This window comes from Brachypodium distachyon, chromosome 1, assembly GCF_000005505.3.
Source record: "Brachypodium distachyon strain Bd21 chromosome 1, Brachypodium_distachyon_v3.0, whole genome shotgun sequence".
Classification (NCBI taxonomy): Eukaryota; Viridiplantae; Streptophyta; class Magnoliopsida; order Poales; family Poaceae; genus Brachypodium; species Brachypodium distachyon.
This window is the reverse complement of record NC_016131.3, coordinates 72043281-72065231: the sequence shown is the minus strand read 5'-3', so window position 1 is coordinate 72065231 and position 21951 is coordinate 72043281. Positions and strand designations below refer to the sequence as shown.

The 21951-nt window shown below is 42.5% G+C and overlaps 2 protein-coding genes and 1 non-coding gene across 3 annotated transcripts; all 3 read right to left on the bottom strand.

Moving 5' to 3' along the window:
- Positions 1-55: 55 nt before the first annotated feature.
- On the bottom strand, positions 56-5246 carry LOC100831311. The gene is made up of 6 exons (XR_002960712.1): positions 3863-5246; positions 3597-3752; positions 3304-3505; positions 2346-2385; positions 902-1044; positions 56-823 (listed from the first exon to the last, which is right to left on the bottom strand). It is a non-coding gene; the product is annotated as an FBD-associated F-box protein At5g56370 (transcript).
- Positions 5247-5382: 136 nt separating this feature from the next.
- Positions 5383-8624, bottom strand: LOC100843501. The gene is made up of 2 exons (XM_003558731.4): positions 8122-8624; positions 5383-6305 (listed from the first exon to the last, which is right to left on the bottom strand). The coding sequence occupies exons 1-2, from the start codon at positions 8410-8412 to the stop codon at positions 5508-5510; spliced, it is 1089 nt and encodes a 362-aa protein (XP_003558779.1). The 5' UTR covers positions 8413-8624; the 3' UTR covers positions 5383-5507.
- A 443-nt stretch (positions 8625-9067) lies between these two features.
- On the bottom strand, positions 9068-20417 carry LOC100831005. Its single transcript, XM_024459212.1, has 15 exons — positions 20018-20417; positions 19591-19689; positions 18807-18910; positions 17792-18603; positions 17589-17711; positions 17414-17502; positions 17124-17324; positions 16395-16802; positions 15924-16007; positions 13796-13847; positions 13480-13658; positions 12923-13032; positions 12615-12738; positions 10857-11723; positions 9068-9613 (listed from the first exon to the last, which is right to left on the bottom strand). Exons 1-15 carry the CDS (start codon positions 20144-20146, stop codon positions 9317-9319), a joined length of 3678 nt encoding a protein of 1225 aa, XP_024314980.1. The 5' UTR covers positions 20147-20417; the 3' UTR covers positions 9068-9316.
- Positions 20418-21951: the final 1534 nt, after the last annotated feature.

Genomic DNA, 21951 nt, shown 5'->3' with positions numbered 1-21951 from the left:
CATATGGCTTCCTCGTTGCTTTTTTTGTTTGAACCAGCAAGACTGGCTTCCTCACTGCTTATTGCATTCACTAAAGATATTTTCATTGTTACAAAAGTTGGGTGGAGGGAGTAGTAAACATCGAAGAAGAGCATTGCGGACAAAGCTACTTGTGGTCAAAATCAAGCCGTCAGGCGCAAGATTTTTCGCAAGCAAGGGGCTAGCTTCGCCAATTTGTGCTAAATGTTAGTGATACAACATCTTCAGCCTTCGTCAAGCCAACTGATCATGGATACCTGGTTGTCGCTCTTGCGGCTGGCCTCCAATGGAAGCCCTAGAGGAGGTTGGACTGTTGCAAGAGAACTGGGAAATCTAGGAGAAGAGTAGACCCAATGTCTCGCCAACCCAACTTCGAACTAGAGAGTGAACCAAGCACATCAGAATGCATCAAACACGAGAACTTCCTCTCCAAATTTCACCAATCCATCGGAATGGACTATTTAGTTGCCGCTCTTGTAGTAGCCCTCCGCTCGTCGTCCAGGAGGGTGGAAGTCCTAGAGGAGGACCGTCATGAGGGCTAGTGTAAATAGCACGCTGGACTGCTGGAGCATAGCATCGACAACGAGAGAGCAAGCAACCCGGAGAGGCCGCAAGGCATGACCTTGCCATCATCTTGGCCCCCTGGCGGCCTCAGCCGGCATGGAGGACGAGGAGAGCAATTATGGGGTGCCAAAGCCCACCTGACTGAGCCTGTCTTTGAGAACTTGAGATTGATGCATTCTTTCGCTGGAAGCTAGACCAAGAATTTTCTCACATCGACCAGAACAAGATTCTCAACATGAAACTGTTCACGAACCAAGGAACATTGTTTAGCACATGTACACAACGATCTGGTGGCATGTAGTACAAAACAAGGAAGCACCTTTGGAAAGTTGACCAACAGCTACGGACCGACAATGGCTCTCACTGAACGCCTCTCCATCGTGGAGCTGACCTTAGCCCAGGGCATCGTCTTGTCATAAGCCACCGGCACGACTTTGTACGTCAGCTGTAGTTATCATCAATCTACACAAAGCACATATACACCAATCACAAGAGTTATGGGAAGACAGATAGCTCTAATTAACAACAGAACAGTGACGACAGAATGTGCTGAAGTGCATTTGAATGATGATAGGTTGATATAGAAGTTAGTAGGATCCAGTGGGGCTTTTCAGTACATTCCTTTTGTTTAGCTCTTAAGTCGGCAACTCGATCAAAACCATGTGGAAATATCTTTCAAAATTAAGGAGTTTCTTTGGCTGGTTTAGGGTTTAGTCCACGGGCTGGGCGTTTTCTTGTCGTACGTTGTAAGCTTAGCAGACAAATTTTTATCTGCTTACCCATTTTGTAGTGCCGCTGTCGACCATCTGATCTTTGATCTGTCCACATGCTACATATATTTGCTCAGTTTCTTGTTCCACTTTCTGAATGGGAACTGTGTCTCGGGATATTCAACAGCTCTTTGGTAGTTTGTTGAGTTCATTCCAAACTCATAAAATAATTGGTGGCAGGAACGCGGCTTACTTTTTGTGCTTGAGACCATATGGCCCTTCCATTGGATTATTCATGACATGTCACTAAATGAGTACCCGTCACTAAATTGACACTACAGAATGAAAATAATGATATCACATTGCAGCAAGGGGCCAGGCTATGGGATCTGGTGGCTCAGGAGGTACTTGCTAGAGCCGCAGAGAGTAGCAAGGCATGCTACGACGCTCTGACAGCTCTAGTGGGGGCATGGTGCCCGCTTTCGACTGTTAGTAGAGTGTTGTAATGCAGTCTGGTTTGCAAGTTTGTGTTGTTTTTTGTGGACATGTAGTTCTATGCTTTAGTAATGTCTTAGATTTGCAGCCTAATCCTTCTTCTCGTGGACTGGGCCATTTCTCTGAAGGTTGTTTAACTTGGTTTTCTGTTAGTACAAATCAGGAATATCATCTATTTCTCTCTAAAGAGGAATGGTGATGGGCCGTGTTCAACACTGTTTCATCCATGCTAACCATGATTCATGACATGTAGTTAATGACTCAAGACTAGCAAATGGTTTCGGTGAAGACATTAAATTCAGAAAAAAGTGGTTGTTAAAGGTCTTAGTTAACAAAAATATTAGAATATATATTAGTAAACAATCCAACTTAATCAAGACACCCAAACAAAGTGCAGCTGCTGACCTAAGTTACTTGTTAAAAAATAATAATATGTTCCTATAGGTGGAAAAACCAAGATGCCTACAGAACACAGCTACATCACAGCCCAAGACTTGCTCCATACATTTATAAAAATCTAAAGAAACATAAATTTAGGAATAGCCCAGATCTTCATACCTCTAGTTTTAGCTGAAACCAGTACAAACAAATTTAAAACCTGCAAAGATAAGAAAAAACACAATCGATTTAGAATGAACCTACAGAGAAGTGGAACTTCTCAATGACTTTGTAAACAATATGGGAATATGTAAAATAAATAAATTAATAAGGCTTCACTTGTAGTTTGCACTAAAACAGCGACAAGTATTTAGGAACGGAGGGAGTAACATGCAACTCCATATTCTAGTAAAGTGGACTAACTTGATTAAGAAATATTTCGGCTACCTTTTTGGTTATTGACATGTAACATTGGCAAAGAAGATTCAGAAACAGTTCCAGAGGGAAGCTGAGTTTGAATTTGACAAAAATCATAAATATATGTAAAGTTTGTTATTAGATGTCAGATGTCAACTTAAAGAAGGGACAAAGAATATGCAACACCCACAAGGGGAAGCCTAACTTATATGAACAGACAATCCTTTTAGTCCTTATGTGTAGGATATGGATGACAGAAAGCTCAATAAAAATGGCAGGATAGAAGATAATGTCAGCCTATATGGATGCTTGCTTGCTACAATGCTACCAACAATAGAAACGGAGAGTATTTGCAATATATCAATCAATTGCAATCGCAATATAATACAGATACCAATACAAACTCAACTTGGAACTACTTGATGTGTAACTTTTACTAACTGTGTGCATACATGGTAGTTCAATTCAAATTCTAAACTGATATTATATGTTGTTGGATAATGCAAGCCAGTTAGAAACATGCATTACATTGTCTCTCACTTTGTCTTCACCAAATATGGAGTCTCAAACTTTCTTCACATAAATGCAAATTTCTAGCAATTATATTCATCTATTTAGTTTGAGATTTTATTCCCTGCTTGGTTAACAATGGAACGCAATAAACATAAGAACAAATGGAAGAATAGAAGTTGCATGAAGAGCGCCAATAGTTTTAACTCACATCCAAATCCAGAAATTCTGTTAGTATGTTGGATATTAATTTGGTCAAGCCGGATGCCATAGGTAGTCAGGATCTTCAGAATTTTGTGAACCCGCCTATCAACATTTGCACATTTGATTTCAACTATCTGAAGACAATCGGATGCAACTGAATGTCCCAATGGTTTGTATATTCCTCCTGTTTCCACTAAATATGGAGATACCTACCATAAAAGTATATATGTGTACTAGATCAATCAGGTAATCATGGATGTTCACTTCAATAACACACAGCTCTCCATGTTAAAAATATACCTTAGAAAGTTGAAGAGTAAGCTTCTCCAAAACTGGTGAGTGTTGGAGAAAACAAATTAATGCGTTGTGGTCAGCAGCCAAACACCAGTCGTTGAGTAACAAAGTCTTTAACTTGGTAAATGTAGGGCACCACTGTAAATCCCTGTTGAAAACAATCTAGGGGAAAGTGCAAAGGGGCCAGATCAAATAAGGAACCTTTTGACTGCATGAGAAATGGTGGAACAGAATAATATTAGGAACTGAGAGAGAAGGAGTTGCAAACATACCACATCAGCAAAAGCTGACAACTCCAAGTCTGTAGCTTCTGAGAGACCTTTGAGAAACACACAGTTGTTGAGGTCATCACCAGGTTCATAATAATCACGACAACCATCGCAATCATCACAACCATCAAATCGATGCTCTGAGCATCTATCACTACAGTCTCCATCGAGTTCAACAATTGTTGTTGCTAACGATGGCAAGCTTCCAAGCAATGGAACCTTTCCTTGGCATTCAATCAACTCGAGTGAGACGAGACATGGTAGAGAAATTAGAATGCGGGTATAATCAGAACTGTAGCAGCGGACAAGGCGCAGATGTTTCAAGGATGGGGACAACAGCCGAGTGACAAAAACATGGCAACGATCCATACTCAGCTCCACCAATGCCGGACAGCCTGAAAAATCAACAACGCACACCGACAAGCTCTATCCTCGCTAAGTGCTGGGAAACGAGATGCAGCTCAGATAGCGGCGAGGGTTCCTGCCCAAATTCGACGACACGAACCCGGAGCACCCGGACAAGGGGTAAAGCTTGCCAGATCCAGTGGCTCGCGTGCCGCTCGTTAGCCGGCAGTCGCATGAACCCGTCGGAATCGAAATCGAAATCGCAGTAATCCAGAAGCGCGCCTGCGCCGCCGCCGGCGCACCGGAGGTGCAGCAGGTGGTCTACGAACTGGACGAACCTGTCGGCGCTGCCCCAACCCTCGACGCCGGTGAAGCGTAGGGCGGGAACGGATCTCCAGACGCCGCGCCAGCGCCGTGCGAGGACGCACGTCCGCACCACATCTTCAGCAGGCAGGAGGTGGAGAAGTGGAGGACGTCGTCCGGGAGGGCGCTGATGCGATCCACCCCGCTCGCCATGGAGGACGCTTGCCGCTCTGGAGCGGTATTCCGTCGAACAGGTGGTGCGCGCGATGCTCGGAGGCACCGGAACAACGGCTACGAGTACGAGGTAGGACTGAGCAGAGAAAAACGAGAACGGGAGAGGATGAGCAAATTTCCGGCCCAGACGTTTTTCATTTCATTTCATGGCCCAGCATTTTTTTTACCAAGTAAGGTACTCCCCCAACGGGAGAGGGGTACCTTTTTATTCATTTGCTAATAATGGTTACATCTTCTAAAAAGAAGAGGTACAGTACTATTAGGAGATTCTCGAACCAAACAAGAGACGGAGAATATATCTAGATAATTGAGCTAACTCATGAAACACATTTGCTTCGCGGGGACAGTGATTCAATGAGATCTTGACCCAACATTATTATACTAGCGGTTTTGGGTTTCAGATAGTGAGAGAAAATGAATAGGCATTCATTTATGGATGGAAACGTATCGGGTGAAAAATTATATTCGAGTGAAAATACGAAAAGTTTCAATTCTGTCCATTAGAATGGCCGTGCTCGCGTTCCCGTCCTACTCTCCCTCTCCACCGGTGCAGAAAAACACACTAGACAACTAGTACTATGATTCTAGAAAAATAAACATAGCATACATTTTCACCCTGATAAAAAATACGAACCATCTAATCGAGCTAAATTGCCATCCCAAATCACCAATAATGACAAAAAAATAACAATCAAATCATCTTTTTTTTTGGCAGCACGCAATCAAATCATCTTTTCCAAGTAACAAGAACGTGTGACATCTAAACTCAATATAGGGTGAACCCAAAGAACTGCCCGACTAGAAGAGCTAACCCCATGCATACAGCTACGAGGGACGCAGCCCAGGTCAGTTTCTCTGTTATCTTAGGGACCCTGTCTTTCAGGGCCTCGCTACAAGAACCTACAAAAGCAGTGTAACTACCCATCGAAAATACAGTCCCGACCAAGAACATGCCAAGGTAGGCCGCCCCAGCGAAGCGCGAAGGCAGAGCTAGCGCCGGCAGGACCATCAGCAGAGCGTCTGGCTGGAGGCCATGGACAACTCCCGTGGCAAATGTCGCGAAACCGACTTTCTTCTTCCTGGGGGCAGCAGGGGTCTGCTGCAACGGCTCGCTGACGCCCTCCAGAACTAGCCCTGACTCTTGGACCTCTGAAGCTTCTCGGATGCCCGTGGCACCTATCATAAGAAGGGTCAGACCGACGACTCTTGTTCCCCATATACGGAGAATCTCAATGTGCAGACGATCCTTGAGTAGTAAGAAGAGCAAGCCGAAAATAATTTGTCCAGCGTCATGACCACAGCCCCAAAGGGCACCCACTAGTCCACTTTCCAGTCTTGATCTCCCAATCGACAGTGGTGCCAATGCAACAAGGTGATCAGGCCCGGATAAGGTATGTAAGCATCCTGCGAAGAAACCAGCCCAGCCACTGCTTAATAACTCTGTTGAGAGGAGTCCACCAGATTTGATTATCGGTTGCACCGATGCATAGGCAGGATGAGGAAGGCTAGAGTGCAAGGTACTGGTAATAAGTGTCATAAATAGGAAAAGGGCAGCGGTAGAAGCCTGTGGAACAGAAAATATTTGTTATAACTGAACAGAAACAGCTGAGAAAATCATCAGCAAAATTGAACAAATAATGGTATAAGCTGTCATGGAGTAGATGCCAAAATTCTCATACATGAATAAAGAAAAGTAGACCAGAAGCAAGCAAACCGTAATTGTTAGCTGATTTTATACGAACAATCATGTAGTCAGATTTAGGTTCACAACATCATACAGGACCTCAATATTACCAAAGTTTCTGTATAATCTCAAATCTGCACATATAAATGTAATCCCATCTAGCATAAGAATTCAATTGCTAGAATCCCCTTGACCCATACTTCATAATCCTCCGTCCAACAAAAGATGTCTCAACTTTGACTAAATTTGAATGCATCTATACACTAAGTCATGTCTAGATACATCCAAATTTTGACAAACTTGAGACATCTTTTGTTGGACGGAGGGAGTACTTCCATTATGAACTTACTCTCGGTTTCCCCTGGCAATATGCAAGAGCATTTGTGTTTCTGTTTACCTCAAGGTTTCAAGGTAAAACGGTAATGTATTTTTTACATGTGCCTAACAAGAGATTCTGAATACCAAAGAAACAAGTGGAAGGAAAGGTTACAAGTTGATTTGGTACAGCTGAAGGCTATAGTTCCACAAACATTGGCTGAATCTTTGAGAAACTGGATTAGTCGATCGAGAAAGGAAAAAGGAGTTGTTCATCTTGACAATATGGCATACTGTACTAATTTCTTACTACGGAGTATTTGTTTGCAGTCTATTTCTTGCTGTTGTGAGTAACAGGCTAAGGTTTACTAACACCTTCTTAGTGGGTTATTTTAGTTTTTAAGTTGTACTAGAGTGATCAGCCTTTTGACATGCCTTGGTTCCTGTGGACAAGGTTTAAATTTGTGGTTCGGACAAAATTTAGCCACCAAATTTCATAAACTATTTTGGACCACCAAACTTTTAGCAAAATTTATCAAAATTGTAGCAGAGCATAAATATGTTCAGCGCAAGTTAATTACTCGGTTCTCATTCAAAAAAGGAAAAACGGAATAGTGAAGTTTAGGATAGAGCAAGTTTAAATAAGCTGTTTTGTGCTGGGCTCAAATTGTAGTTAAACTGAACTTTTTTGACCGAAAGGCTAATATTTCAAGGCCCACCGAAATTCTAAAATGCAGAAATTTAACCAAATACTATGTACTCCCTCCGATCCATAATAAGTGTGTCAGATTTAGTATAACTTTGTACTAAATTAGTATAAAATCTGAGACACTTATTATGGATCGGAGGGAGTATTAAACACTTAATATGTATCAGAACAACTCTCCCCTACTATTATTATCGTAAAAAATTAGAATATGAGATTCACGGTTACGAAAGAACCACTTTGGTCGGTTCGTCTATTCACCAATGGATCCCTGAGAGAACATTTGGAGTAGAGAGTGTTTAATATGAGTAACTAAAGCTGACCAGCACTACCAGTTAAGAAGAGTCCAAGACATCTTCCCACCTAAACACTCAGTGGCAATAATCATTGTAACGAGAGTACCAAATTAGTATTTGCAAAACAATAGGTCCGATTGAAGTGCTGCAACACTCTCATTATAGCAACAAGCTAATTACGCATGTTTTTCAGGATCTGGTGAGTAGTAGGTTCAGAACAACTTTGCTGCTGTTTTGGTAGAATTCCGTGCAAACGGTAAGAACTAGAGCTGAATTACGCTATGGCGGAGCCGGGGACCCGCCTTAGCAATCGTATACTTATCTCTGAACCAAACATTGCTATCTGGATAAGGAAACGGAGATTCAAAGTTTTTCGCACCTTGGGGAGCAGGCTCTGAAGAAGCAGCTTCCACGGAGGTCCAGCGGCCGCGGTGACCTCGGTCCGCTCGTCCACGGGCGGCGGGGCGGCCGGGACACCATCATGCCGCAGCGGCGAGGTCTTCGCGGCGGCGACCGGACCACCGAGCCGCGGCGGCTGCGCGCATAACCCAGTCCACGGCGCGGCGCTCCGGCTACCCGTGGCGCGACGGGCGGGGAGGAAGGGGGATCTGGCGGGCAGGTGGATCCGGGGCTGCGCCGGGGAGACCGTCCTGGAGATGAGCCGCTCCATGGGCAATTGGCTAGAGAGTCCAAGGGGAGAGAGATCGTGCCAACTTTCGGGACGGGGAGGCTTGGGCGAGTCTGCGGGGTTGGTTGGCTGGTTGGTTCGTCGATAGAGCAGCAAGCACGGCACGGCGGCGGCTGGCGGTGCTTTGAGTGCGCGGTAGTTGGGGCGCTGAGCCCGTGGAGGTGGTGGCGGTACGACGCGCACGTTCGTTGCTGTTTAGTCGCTCGTGGCAGGCTGTCACGTTTGTGTTTATCCCCATCCTGATGTGTTTTCACAGGTCAATTTCCATGAAATGTCGACACCGTAATGGTCAAAGATTTCGTGTACTCACGGTTTGTTCGTGTTATCTCGTTTGGTAAATTCCTGTTATATTAGTTCAAAGAAATCTTCAATTCTTCCGAAAGAAAGAAAACTCCTTGCAGAGCAGTTTCTAATTTCTGTTTTCAGATTCGCTACTTTGGATTGTTATTCGGGAAACTTTGTATTATGATAATGCCCGAATGCCCTAATCAACGGAGTGCCATATTCCGTAAAAAAAGCTGTCAACATTTCCATTCATTTGTAAAGTAAGTAAGCCCCCAGGGAATGTAAGTCTGATTTTATTTGAGAACCCTTGAAAACCTTCTCAAAAAACCAAAAATACGGATAAGAGAGCTCATAAAAGGGAACCAAATCTGGATAAAAACAAAGTCCTACAACACGGTCCAACGTAAACATAACATACCTCTCTCTATAACAATAATAAAATGCAAATAGTTTACATGGTTCACCAACATGCTCTAGACAGTTCCCCAAAAAAAATGCTCTACACGGTCTTGAGAAAATAAATTGCAACAACTGCATGCTCTGGATTATATTACACCCCACATCAACATTTGTTTCTTCCTTTTGTTTGTAATTAAGAGTTTTAGTCAAACCCTGCTACCTCTCCTGGCATCGGAGCAAGTTCATTCCTCCCAAACCTTTCCTCGTTGAAAAAGGTTGCATGCACCACACGCCCGCCAAAGAAGCGCCCTTCCAGATCAATCATCGCCTTGATCGACTCTTCTACCCTCTCAAACTGTATGAAGATCCTCACAGCTTCATCCGCAGGGAAGTTTGCTTGGGTGATCTCGAATATCAGCACACGCACCACTGTCCCAAACTTGGAGCACTCCATAGCAACCTCATCTTCCAGCTCATCGTCAACCTCACCAGGACCAATCTGCGCATGTTTCGTAGTGATAATTAAGAACTTGTTCCACCAAACAAAACCACCCTAACTAAAAATAAACATGTACTTACATGATCCAGTAACATTCGAACATCACAATAAGGCCTGGCCTTACGCAGAGCATTGCAAGCATCCAACAGTCAAAATAGACATACAGTACAACAAGATAGCTATCCATCATGTGGAAATCAGAGTATCTAATTCAGATTACTAAGACTGACCTCTGATCCCACATAAAATAGATATTCATCATGTGGGATCAAATACTTACTATCTGTTTGGCCATTAAATAAGCCTTCCAGAATAGTATGACTCCAATTGGTAGAGAATCCAGCACACACTGAACTTTCTTCACATGGATTAGACCTTAAGTTATCACTTCTGTTTACATGAAATAAATAGATTGAACTAAAAAGGTAACTGGCTTATACTGAATAAATGAACGGAAACCTTGAAATTCAGCGTTTGAACCTTTCCTCTGCCATTAATCAAAAGTCTCATATATAAGCTGTGTATGTTATACAAGTCACATGGTTGGATTTGGAATTAACGGACTCAACAAACTTCGTAATTGCTATTTTGCACTACCTTGGTCATCCTGAGTTCTCAAATACAAAAAAAACAGCAATATAAAAGGTACACTGTGACACATAGATTCCCAATTTGTATACATTGATATTCATCCTTCATGATTTAAGTCTTTAGCATTCACTTGCCCTATCATCAGAAAACAAATCAAACAGCAGCATGTACAGTTCAACCAGAACAGAAAAAAAAAATCCCAGATACAATATGACGCCTGATACCTATAATCGTATTTACTGAACATTCTACTGTAAAAAATCACATGTGTCTCAGCACCCACAATCCTATATTATACGCAGGTACATTTTGGCATTTTGCTAACAAATGGTATCAATACTCAATTTTCGTCGAGACAATATTATAAACTATATGCTCAGACTGGGTTATGTAATTCTAGAATACCTGTTGCCTATGTATGACAACCCGGTGATACCTAAATTACCTAAACAACTAATTCAGTTTAGACAGAAGTATGATAGATCTGAGCATATGAATGCACCAGAATGCATTACACCACTAAGTGTCAAAACAACTCCTTGGAAAGGGGCAAAATTGAGGAACAATTACTTCATTATTAATCATTCAAAATTGAAAACATTAGCAAAAAGATGCAATACTCTCGATAAACATGTCATGAAAAGGTATTTACCATGTTTCGGAGCAGCAAAACTCGGGTCGGTTCGGTGTCGAAGGTGACTGATTTGGGCTTCTTTTCTGTCCTGGAACTGCTCTCATCGACAATAACCCCTGCCCTCCGGTCGGTCTTACGAGCGACTAGAGGTGCGGTGATTCCCTGCTCTTGCTTGCCAAGCCCCTGGCCTGCCTTCCACCCCATCTTAGCCATCATTCTCTGGGCAGCAGTCATCTGGCCACCGGCTCCCAGGCCCAACCCAGAGGAAGAGGAGCCTGGAATGGTGAAACCAGCACCATCAGCGTGGGGCGGAGACGAGGGAGCGGCCCTCTGAGCCCCCTGAGCAGGGCCGCCACTCATCGCTGCTCTCCTCTTCCAGGCTTCCTCGCCAGATATGTTGAGGGAGGCCCTGGACTGTTCCTCGCGCTGGCGGGCTTCGCTCTCCCTTTCCCTCTCCCTCTCCTTCTCCTTCTCCTGCTCCTCGCGCCGCCTCCTGTCGAGCTCCTTCTTCATCTCGGCGTCCTTGGCCCTCTTGAGCTTGTCCTTGCGGTACTCCTCGTAGTCGTTGGGCCTGGCGGGATCGTACTCCTCGAGCACGTTGGATTGGACAGCGACGAGGGCGGGGTTAAAGGAAGAGGTGGTGGCAGGGGGAGGAGGATGCGGCTGCTGCTGGATGGGGGTCTTGGCGGGGCGAGGGTGCTGGTTCCTGAGGAGTGACGTGGGAGGGGCGAAGGTTGCGGAAGGCTTGCGGAGGGTGGGCGGCGCCATCTTGGTGGCGCTCGACCAGACGGAGGCGGAAGGCTTATCGTCGTCGGCGGAGGCGGAGGTAGGCGGCGGGAGGTCGCCGTACAATCCGCCCAACATCTTCGCCTCTTTTGCCCTGTCCTATTGCAGCAGAAGCAGAAGAAATTATAGTCCTGGCGGTCTAAGAATCAAACCCTAACCCTAGTAGAATCGGAGGGATCTCTGTCCGAGGAAGAAGAAGACCTGGACTGGACTCCAGGAACCAAGGGGCAAGGGGCAGAGAGGAGAGACACCCTCCTCTTTTTCGGGCCGCCTCTATTCTATTGGGCCATATAACGGGCTATTGGGCTCTTAAGTATTTTTTTCTCTCTGAATCCCCCAATTTCACTGCCGGGTCCCGAGTGTGGCTTCGGAACCTGCCTGATATCACGTGTATCAAATTCTTTGATGCTTTGACTTAATACAGTCGGGGTGGTACTCTTTCCTCGGTGCGGTCCTTAATAGGAGCTGTCCTCAAGTCTGGTGAACGATTCATGAAGCTTGGAAGCCATAGGCTGTGCAGAGGCACTTCCACAGTTCCACTAGCGGCGGTTTTGTGCCTGACAAAGACGACCGTGGCATCAGATTGCCCTATTTAGTTTGATTCTTGCAGAGATTGATGATCGTGCACGAAGCTTTGAAGAGGTGACTTCAATGCTTCAGTCATGAAAACAAAAAATCATCCCTAGAAAAAAAGGACTAGAGACAGGAAAACCGGATACAACTTCCGCACACAGCAGATTGTGACGGATATGAGCATAACGTGCAAGACTATGGGCACTGCTACAGAATAGAACACAGAGGAAAAAAAGAATAGAACACACGAGAAGAAGAAAAAAGTACTCCGTATAATGGATATCTGATATTATTTTTAATTTACCGTTCAACAGATCTTTCTTTTGTTTATGTTCATGTTAAGAGTGTCAACTTTCTCCTTGCCTGTTGAACATACTGAGTTAAGCTGCCCAGCCTGTCCTAAGTCATTTCTATCACCAACTCCAAATTCACTTTCTGAATAAGTTCATCATCTTCTTGCCTGGCCGCGGCCTCATGGGTGGAGCCTCTACAATTTCTCCCAAGAGTCTCCATAATTAGCCTCACAACATCAGGAATGTATCTGCAAATAGGAAATCATCAGTATAAGAGAAGGCAGTATCTAAATTATGGGCACTGCCGAAGGCAAACACAAGAGAAAAGGTAACCCTCACTGAATAGTGGCTGGAATCGAAGGGGAGGACTCTGAATGAGCGGCGCAAAGGCCTTGGCAAGACCGTGCTCCTCAGTCCCCACATCTAGGATACTGTGGAAGCACCGAAATGCTTGCACCTTCAACAACACGCAAGACCCCCTTGCTCTTCTGAGAAATACCATCAACGAGAGACGTGACTGGGTTCGAGCGGTCGCCGCCGGCCTGGCAGGTTGCCAACCAGAATGCTGGGATGTTCACTGATTTCCCCCTTTTCTCTTTCTTTTTCAGTTTTATTCTGATCCGCTTGGGTGGGTAGGCTTTTCAATACATCGAGACATGAACCTTTTGCATTTTCATGAAAATAAATAAATTATGGAGTATCTGGTGTCAGCGTGACAAAGCATGTTCATAAATTTCATATGAATATTGCTAATTAAGGAAAGACAAATTTAGTTATTCAAGTTTCTAGTGTGAGCCTAAATCCAAGTGATTGCATCCTGTATGAACCAACACAACATTCAACAAGCACCATGGAAAGTGTGATTCAATAAATTCGCCAATTCAAAAAATACCAATACAAAATAAAAACAGCCTGACATCTACGATAACAATAAAAAATTGCCAGGTCCCAAAAAATAGTCACTATAGACATTTTGGCAGAGTAATTACCTGTTCAGGTTCCTTTTCCCGTCCTGCCATTCCCATGCTTGAAGTTTCTTCACTATCTTCGACTTCAGTTGGAGACAGCACTGAAGGTGCAAGAGGATTCAAAATTGATGTTAGCATCTCAGAATGGGCAGCCTCTCCTTCAGTTGTGTAGCATATCAGAAGAGCGTTCTTTATTAAACCTACAATTATGACAGATGTTAGAACATTTATGCAACTTTGGTGAGAGGAAGTCTTCGGACCAGTCATTTGTGTTGAAGTGTTCAGGACAGAGAGTGAAAAATAGAGCTTGCAAATGATACTAAATGAGCTTGCAAACTTGTCACGCTTATACCATTTACTTGACTGGTGGTGGTGTGATGTCTGATGATCTATAGGGGTATAAAAGCAGTGCAAAGGTAGATTGAAAATTGAGTTATAGTATGCTTATTAATTTTAAACTTGCATGACACTGAAAATGGAGTGACCTAAACAATTTCAAACTGCAGGTTATTCACTTGGGCATTGTATGGATAAATTGCTCACGACCAACTCTCATTGAAGTTCCATGGGGAGAGAGAAAAGTGGAGTGGTTTTGATTGAGATCTAGGAGAATGGTGAGTCAAGTTCCTTTTTCGAGGTATTGACAGTAAAAATGTCATTAGGTACACCAAGTGCTAGATTTCACAAACTGCTGCTATACTGAACAAGCAATGACTGCACAATCTATATGATCTGAATGGTCAGTTGTTGTTGTTCTTGAAGTTTGTATCCCCTAAATTTTCTTTGTTGTAGCTTTCAGGTGCCTCGGAACTACTTGAAATCACCAAGTACTGCTCAGATAAAAAAATACGGATGATACTAATCTCCATCTAAGCTGTGAATGACTAAAATGAACCACGCATGTCAAGAGAATGAAGTGCATCAAATACTCACCGTCACGTTCTGAATCTTCTGAACAATGATCTCGCAATAAGCCATTATTCAAAACAAGGGACAGATGACTATACAAAGACAGTCGGTAACAAAAGTTGGAGTGTACCTTAATAGCAGATTCTATCTCGGTATATCATCCCAACACATTCCTTTCCAGTTCCTTTAAAAGACACGGTCCTTGCCCTGCTACCATTAATTTCGTTGGTGCCCAACTTAGAGAAACAAGAAAGGTAAGAATCGTAGAAGAGATCAAACATCTTAACGTAAGGACTAACAAAAAAAAGACGGTTCATCCTTTTTACAGCAGGTCTTGTGATGGCATCAGCACCTTGTTCAAAAAAGAACTGCTATACGGTTTGATATGGTAAAAATATTTCGACCCTTAAAACATGTAAGAATTTCTTGCAGGTAACCAGGAAAAAAGGACGCCCAAGACACCAAGAAGAGAAAATAAAGGGAAACAAGAAGGCACCAGTTTCAGATAATTGTACAACCTGATACCTGGAACATAGGAGCGTTAGATGTTTTGACTTTACAACAGTTGATTTAGTTGGATATTAAGAAATAAAATACAGAAACAAATATTGTTGCAGTAATTTACTTAGCTGCATCTTCAATTTGTGGGCAACAGTTTTATAGCCTATGCTAATAAACAATTTTTAACTACTTATTTTGTTGTCCCTCAAATCAGCGAGCTATGATGCATTCATTCAGCAAAATAGCTTCTTGCAGTGTCATATGAATACCAATAGAAAAAGATTATCCAACCCTGAATCTTATCTGCAAGCAAATACTAATAATAGAAACGGCGAAAGGCAGATCTCTCTTAAATTGGAGCTCAATGTGTGGTAATGAAGAATAAATAGGTTTACTAAATGATGGAATAACTCTATTAGTTCCCAACGAGCCAACCTAGGCAACACAAAGGAGAGACAAATAAGCCAGGTCGTGCAAGAATTTGAAAGAGCAAGGGATCGACAGAGCACACATGCATATGAACAACAAACAGGTTGCATACGAAAGCCCCAATGGGTGCCCCTTCTTTGCACTTTACTCGTATTAATTATGGTACAAATTGAAACAATGACAACATGAAACATTGTGGGATTTCTTTCTTTACTGTCCCTTCCACCGCTTCTTCATCTACTACTGTTTCCAAGTATGCCATGCATGCTTCTTTATGTACAGTACACATTTCCTGAAACAAGGCTGCAAAATCAGTCAACCATCTGCAGTTAACTCTAGAGGCAGAGAGATTGCTTTATATACCTTCCTTGCAATGCCGATTCATGGCAGATTTTGGACATGCTAAAGTCATCTGATCCAATGCTCTCCTTTACACGTCAAATATTTGGTGATAATAATTATGTTTTTCTTCTAAGGCGGAATGTGGCTGCTTCAATTTCTCTATCATCACTCTGAACCTCCTTTTACTGTCTGTACTCAAACACACAAGTACAACACTAAAAAAACAACTATGCAGTGGATGATGCTGATGTGAAAAGGAATTATAAAATTATATCCGAATTTACCTTGTACCAGCACTTCTTCCTCAGCTTGACAGCCAAGCGTACACATCTTTTTACATTGATTTTCAGTATATTGTCATTGAACATCTGAACAAATATGACCAGCTCAAATCGAGAAAAGGAACACATATATTAAATATACAAATAAAGTTGTAGTAAAATTAAACTTGACAAAGTCGTCTGGATTGACTACATTTGACTAGCAGCTGTCCTAATGTGCAAGTGTTAAGAATTTTCAAAACTGACATATGCAGTCCTAACCATAGGCCACCGAATTTCATTTACATGATAGATATTGACCATTTCTTGCTTAATGTTTGTCATGTCTGAGGAAAATTTGGACTTTACAAAAAGTGAAATGCACAAAAATCTACCAGTGAAATGCAAGTCAGTCAGGAATAAGTCAAGTGTTAGTAGTTATTTCATGGACCCAAGGTTTTAAATAACAATGAAGAAAGCAGTGACTGGACTTGCCTTGATAGCATCATCTATCGAGCGAGTCTCTTTAATAATCTTGTGTCGATTGATTATCAAGATTGCTGCTACACAGAATATAGGCAGTTCGTCGTCTCCATTCTTTGCCAACACATTTGTGCTCAAATGCGGCATTTGCTGATGCCTTGCCCAGATAGTAGCACCTGACAAGCCACACAGAGGATTTCTTGTACTTGATTTCATTCCATGGTTGCATGACCAGCGGATTTCACCATTTCTACGATTAGATCTCCTGCTTTTGGATTTTCTACTCGTGTACTTATTCACCTGATGCTCTTCTTTGACCTCAGATGATAAATCATTCTTCATATCTACTAGCAACGGTTGCAGGCAGTTCTCTTCCAAATTCCTGATTGTGTCTTCATCAAAATCAGCAGCCCACATCATCTGAAGACAAGAGGCGCAGTTAGTGATCGGAACAAGATTATACTATGAAGAGCATTTAAAATAAAATTCAATTTATGTGGCCACATCACCGTGAATAGTGCAATACTAAATACCACATTCGGTTCCTAGATTATGCAATGTAGGTAAAATAACTTAACCATCCTGTCGCAAACATTAACTATTTCAAAGAATTCTCACATAAATTTCATGGCATGACTACACCAGGCCAGCTAAACCAACTATAACGTCCAATTAACATCTCTAGATATAAAACTATAAACCGTCACAAAATTGCAAATATCTTCAAAGTGCCTGACGGACCTCCCACATGCTCAGTGACTCCTCAAAGGATAGCTCTCGACGAAAAAGCACTAGCAGCATCCGGAAGGCGAAATGAAGGCTTTCAGCACCAATTGCTGATAAATGCTCAAATAATTCGGTATCTGTCAATTCCATGATCTTCCACAATGCTTCCAACTGCTTCATAACTCCTGTTGGTCCCTCAATCTGGAAATTTTCACGCTGAGGTGCAACAGAATTAATCATCCATTAAGTCACGTAAAAGACCAATCTAACAGACGCCAATATAATTTCTCATAGATGCAAATTACCATCCTTCTCAGTAGCATCTCAAAGCACCAAAAGGCATCTGCATCATCCTCATATAGAACAACAAAAGGGGAAAGCAGATCGCTCATACCTACAATCAACTTATACCATTCATATACTTTATATAATATTATAATTGGAGAAAAATGATGTAGCGATCCATTGAAATGTACAAACCTTGACAGTATCCAGTGGAAGGATCAACCCATGCATAAACTGCAAGTATATCTGACATTCTTGCCATATTTCTTGATTCTCCATAGAAATCGAGATGGCTATCTGTTCTCACCACATCAACCACTGCAGAAGGTGACTTTGCTCATTAGAACAAAATAATAGGAGGCCATTGTAATTGTGCGGTGTGAGGAAAAAACGCATACCAATTCTATGCAGTGTCCATAGCCACTCGGAGACTCTATCTTTATTGGCAACCGGACTGTTGGATTTCATTTCATCAACAAAATCTGTTTCTGGTGCATCAGATATTCTCAAAGAATCTACAATTTCCCTCTTGTAGCCTGTATTATCTAACCATTTATCCTGTTTGTATGCATCCGAGTAAAAGATAGCCGAGTCACTGTTGCTAGCTCGAAACAGATCAGAATTAGACTCTATAATGAGATCTATGTTATTATTGATTTGGAAGCTGTGCATGCGTTCGTCACGTTGCCTTAACTTATCTTCAGGAACTGACAAACTACAATGACTTTGCTCAACTCCATTGCTATCCCCACCATCATTTGAGAACAAGTTTGTACCAGCCAGGGAAGGATACTCAATGAAGGTCTCACTGTCATATCTTGGTTCACCCATGTCACTGTAATCCCCAGGATCTGACAAGCAACTATTCACCACTGTGGAAGACACCATAAATTTGGAAGAATTATATACAGAGCTATCAGTATGTACGTTGAAATCAGCATGTTTGACTGATTTGCTGCAGCCTTCCCTCTTTTGTGACTGTGGTGAGCCACCAGAGTCATAATTTAAGTTGGAATTTTCTACTAAATTGCCATCTGTGTGTTTTGAAGCTCGCTGACTTGCGCTAACTTCTCTTAGTTCTCCACTGTCATTTTCTTTTGACATAGTCCTGACATCCATCAGCTTTGAGCCAACAGCATAGGCGAGTTCACCTGTACCAATGCTTGGGTGCATACTCTGACACTGCCTAAGTAAACATTGATATTTCTCCCTTCATAGAAACAGAAAAATCATGAGTTGGACGCTTCAAAAAATTGCTACATTGCTCACATGTGTAAAATCATAAGAGGGAAAACATCCCAATAAAACGCAAGAGTAGGAATTGATCATCCTGCTTGCAATGTAGTAATGAATCACATTGTAAAAACGCAAAATGTAAAACATTCCAGTCCCTGGTGTTTTAAGAGATCAAACCTTCGAGCTGCTCTTAATTTTCTTCTATACTCTGCAGTGCTACTCAAGGCATAGCATCCAAGAAGAAATTCCCAAACTTCTGCTCGAATAGAGGGATCCATGCCCTGCACATCAATGATGGCGGTAAGTGGTTGCCACTAAAAGGACATGCGCTTTCATTGCTCACAGCCATAGTACTCTGACATTTGAGCATCACATCATGTACGTCACAGGAAATGATTTTTTTTCATCGTTTGATCTATCACTAGGTTGGATTTCAGCACATCAAATGGTGTGCAGCAAATGACAGCACTAATACAAAAAAAGTGTCTTGATATATTCAGCTCACAGTGCAAATTTACTAATGATCTAGAGTTCTAGACTAATCAAGGTCAGTATAGTTACTTCCAAATTGTGAAACATTATCATAATCAGCATTAAATGTGAAGCAACAAAGAACTTTTGTCTTGTTCACCAGATCCCCTAAACTGAGATCGGTGTGTCAAATTAACTGTTTAAGGTTAGATCAATGTGTCAAGCTAACTGTATAAGGTGTGAGACCAATGTGTCAAATACTCAAATTAATTCTCTAAGGATAATTCCTGGCCTCCTGGGCTCTACTACAAAATACTGCCCCTCAGGCATAATAAGGCATTGCAATATGATTCTCATATGCTGGGAAAAAAACTAGCGAGATTCTTGAAGGTGATACCTGAAGGCTAAAATATATATAAATGATAAAGCCCAGGTGTGCATGTACAAGAAGATGATAACTAAGTATTTGAGAAAAGAACAGTTAACTCACCCCTAAGACAATGAATTTAAGGGCCTTGCGGAAACCTATGACCTTTCCATCAGTATCAAAACATGTCTGCCATTTTTCTGGTCTGAGCATTTTGCCCCCCTGTACAATAGCAGATAGAGACAAGAGAAAGAAAAATGTGAGTAGTGCAGGCAAAAGATGTGAATATGAATCGAGCTGTGTATAGCTGATAATATATTCTCCTTTTTTCTGAGGAGTATAGTTGATAATCACCGCGTATACTCTGGTATGGTAGGGAAAGGGAAGCAAAACACATAGAGTTTCTGTAGGCTAAATGTAGGGACATGAAGAGTGCCTGGCTAGCTAGCTATATTTAGAGGATTTACAATGGCGATTATACTGATATGGCAATTGCATGCATAAATAACAAATGGACTGAAAGGGGGGAGAGAGAAGAGGTGAGGTGAACCTTGAGGGAGGTGTCTGGGTTGAGGCAGGGTTCGCGGACGAGGGATCCGACGCCGCGCTGGAGGTGGCCGCACATGATCCATGACTTGATGTAATCCCCGCCGGCGTTCGGTGCATGGGGTTGGGACATGGATCGGAGACTTCAGGGGCGGATCTAGATGGTGTGCCGGGTGGGCACAAACACGGCCAGAATTTGTGGAAGCTGCGAGCACGGCGGAATATCGGGGTGACGTTGGAAGAGGAGTGGATCGCTGCCGCTGAGATGCAGGGGATCGCCGCCGTCGAGAGCAGGCAGCGCCGGGAGAGCGGAGACGAGGACGGCTTGTTGGTTGCCGCGGGGGTATTTCCGGGATTTCGAAAAGCTGGAGTTGTGTCCAGCGGTTTGACTAGAAGAGATGCGTTGAAATGGACCGGGGCCGGTTTTGCTGCGAAGGAGAGCAGGAGAGGCGACTGACTGAACGGTACTTGGATGGTAGTTGCTGCTCTTGACTTCACAGGAGTGGCAACAAAAATTTAGGAACTGTTTGGACTGCAGGACTTAAGAAATACATGAAGAAGAAAATTCAGAGGATTGAGAATTTCTCCTCCGATCCATATTAATTGTCTCAAATTTGACTAAATATGAATGTACATATGCCTAAAAAACGTCTAAATACATGTAATATTTTGACAATTAATATGGATCGGAAGGGTACTAAATATCAGAGATTGTAAATTACTCCCTCCCATCATAAATTGTTGTCGAAATATTACATGTATCTACACGCTTTTTAAGAATAGATACATCCATATTTTGGCAAATTTGAGTTAAGAATTTAGAATCAGAGGTAGTATCTATGAAGATACTCAATCCAATGAGACTGGGCTCTTTTGGATTGTAGTTTTTTCCACATGAATTTAAGAGTATTACATACCACACGAACATGAGGGAGTTAGGCAGGATTGCAGTTCAGCTTGTATGTTCTTGGTCCAAATCTCTGCGGATAACTAAAAGGAGGCAGGTAGTGTGCCCGTACGGCACGACACAAGAGCAACCTCACTATCTGCTAGAGTAAATCCAACGCCTCTTTGTTAGTTCAACTTTGATAGGTTTGGTCTTATACAATTTGTACACCATGAAACATAGTCAAGCTGGAAGAAATAGAGTTATACTCAATGACTACAAACCCTTGATATAATCTTACGCGTTGGCGGTTTTTATATACGCTCTATGTTTTTCATGTTTAATTCGTCCCTTCAATTTGAAATCCTTATTCACTTATCGATACGTTGTATCGATAAGCGAATCAACCTCACGCATCGACAAACACCGTTGGGGCAGGCAAATTCAAGTGAGAACTCTAACCACCGTGTCTGTTGTGACAGGGCAAGCCATCTTTGTTAGCTTTGGAACACAACTACATCGGAGGTTACAAGATATACAATTCCAGGGGGGCTCCTGACTAAGTCGTTGAAACCGATTGTGATGACCCATTTGAGTTAGTTCATGTGTCACCACATTTTCTTCCGTTGGACGATGTTGAAAGGAGACTCCAGTCAGGTCCCTTGCCAAATGAACAAAATCATCCTGGACCACTGGTCCAAGTGGGCCCCTGAGCTAACCCTTGCTACATGGTGCTAATTACCGCAAAGTTAATGATCAGTGTACAAACCTTGTGTATCTCTCCAGCGGAATGAGGTATATGCACGGATCACTTGAAAACTGATACGAGGACCGGACACTTCCTCCATTCAAATTACAAGATATTTTAGCTTTGTCTCCAGCCAAACTTTATAAAATTGCGACTAAGATTCTAGAAAAAATGTGTTAATATCTAGCACAACAAATAAAATATACACGAAGGCATATAACATGATGAATTTAATAAAACAAATTTAATGATAGATTTGGTTGGTCTATAGAAACTTGGTCAAACCAAAGGACGTGGAGGAGTA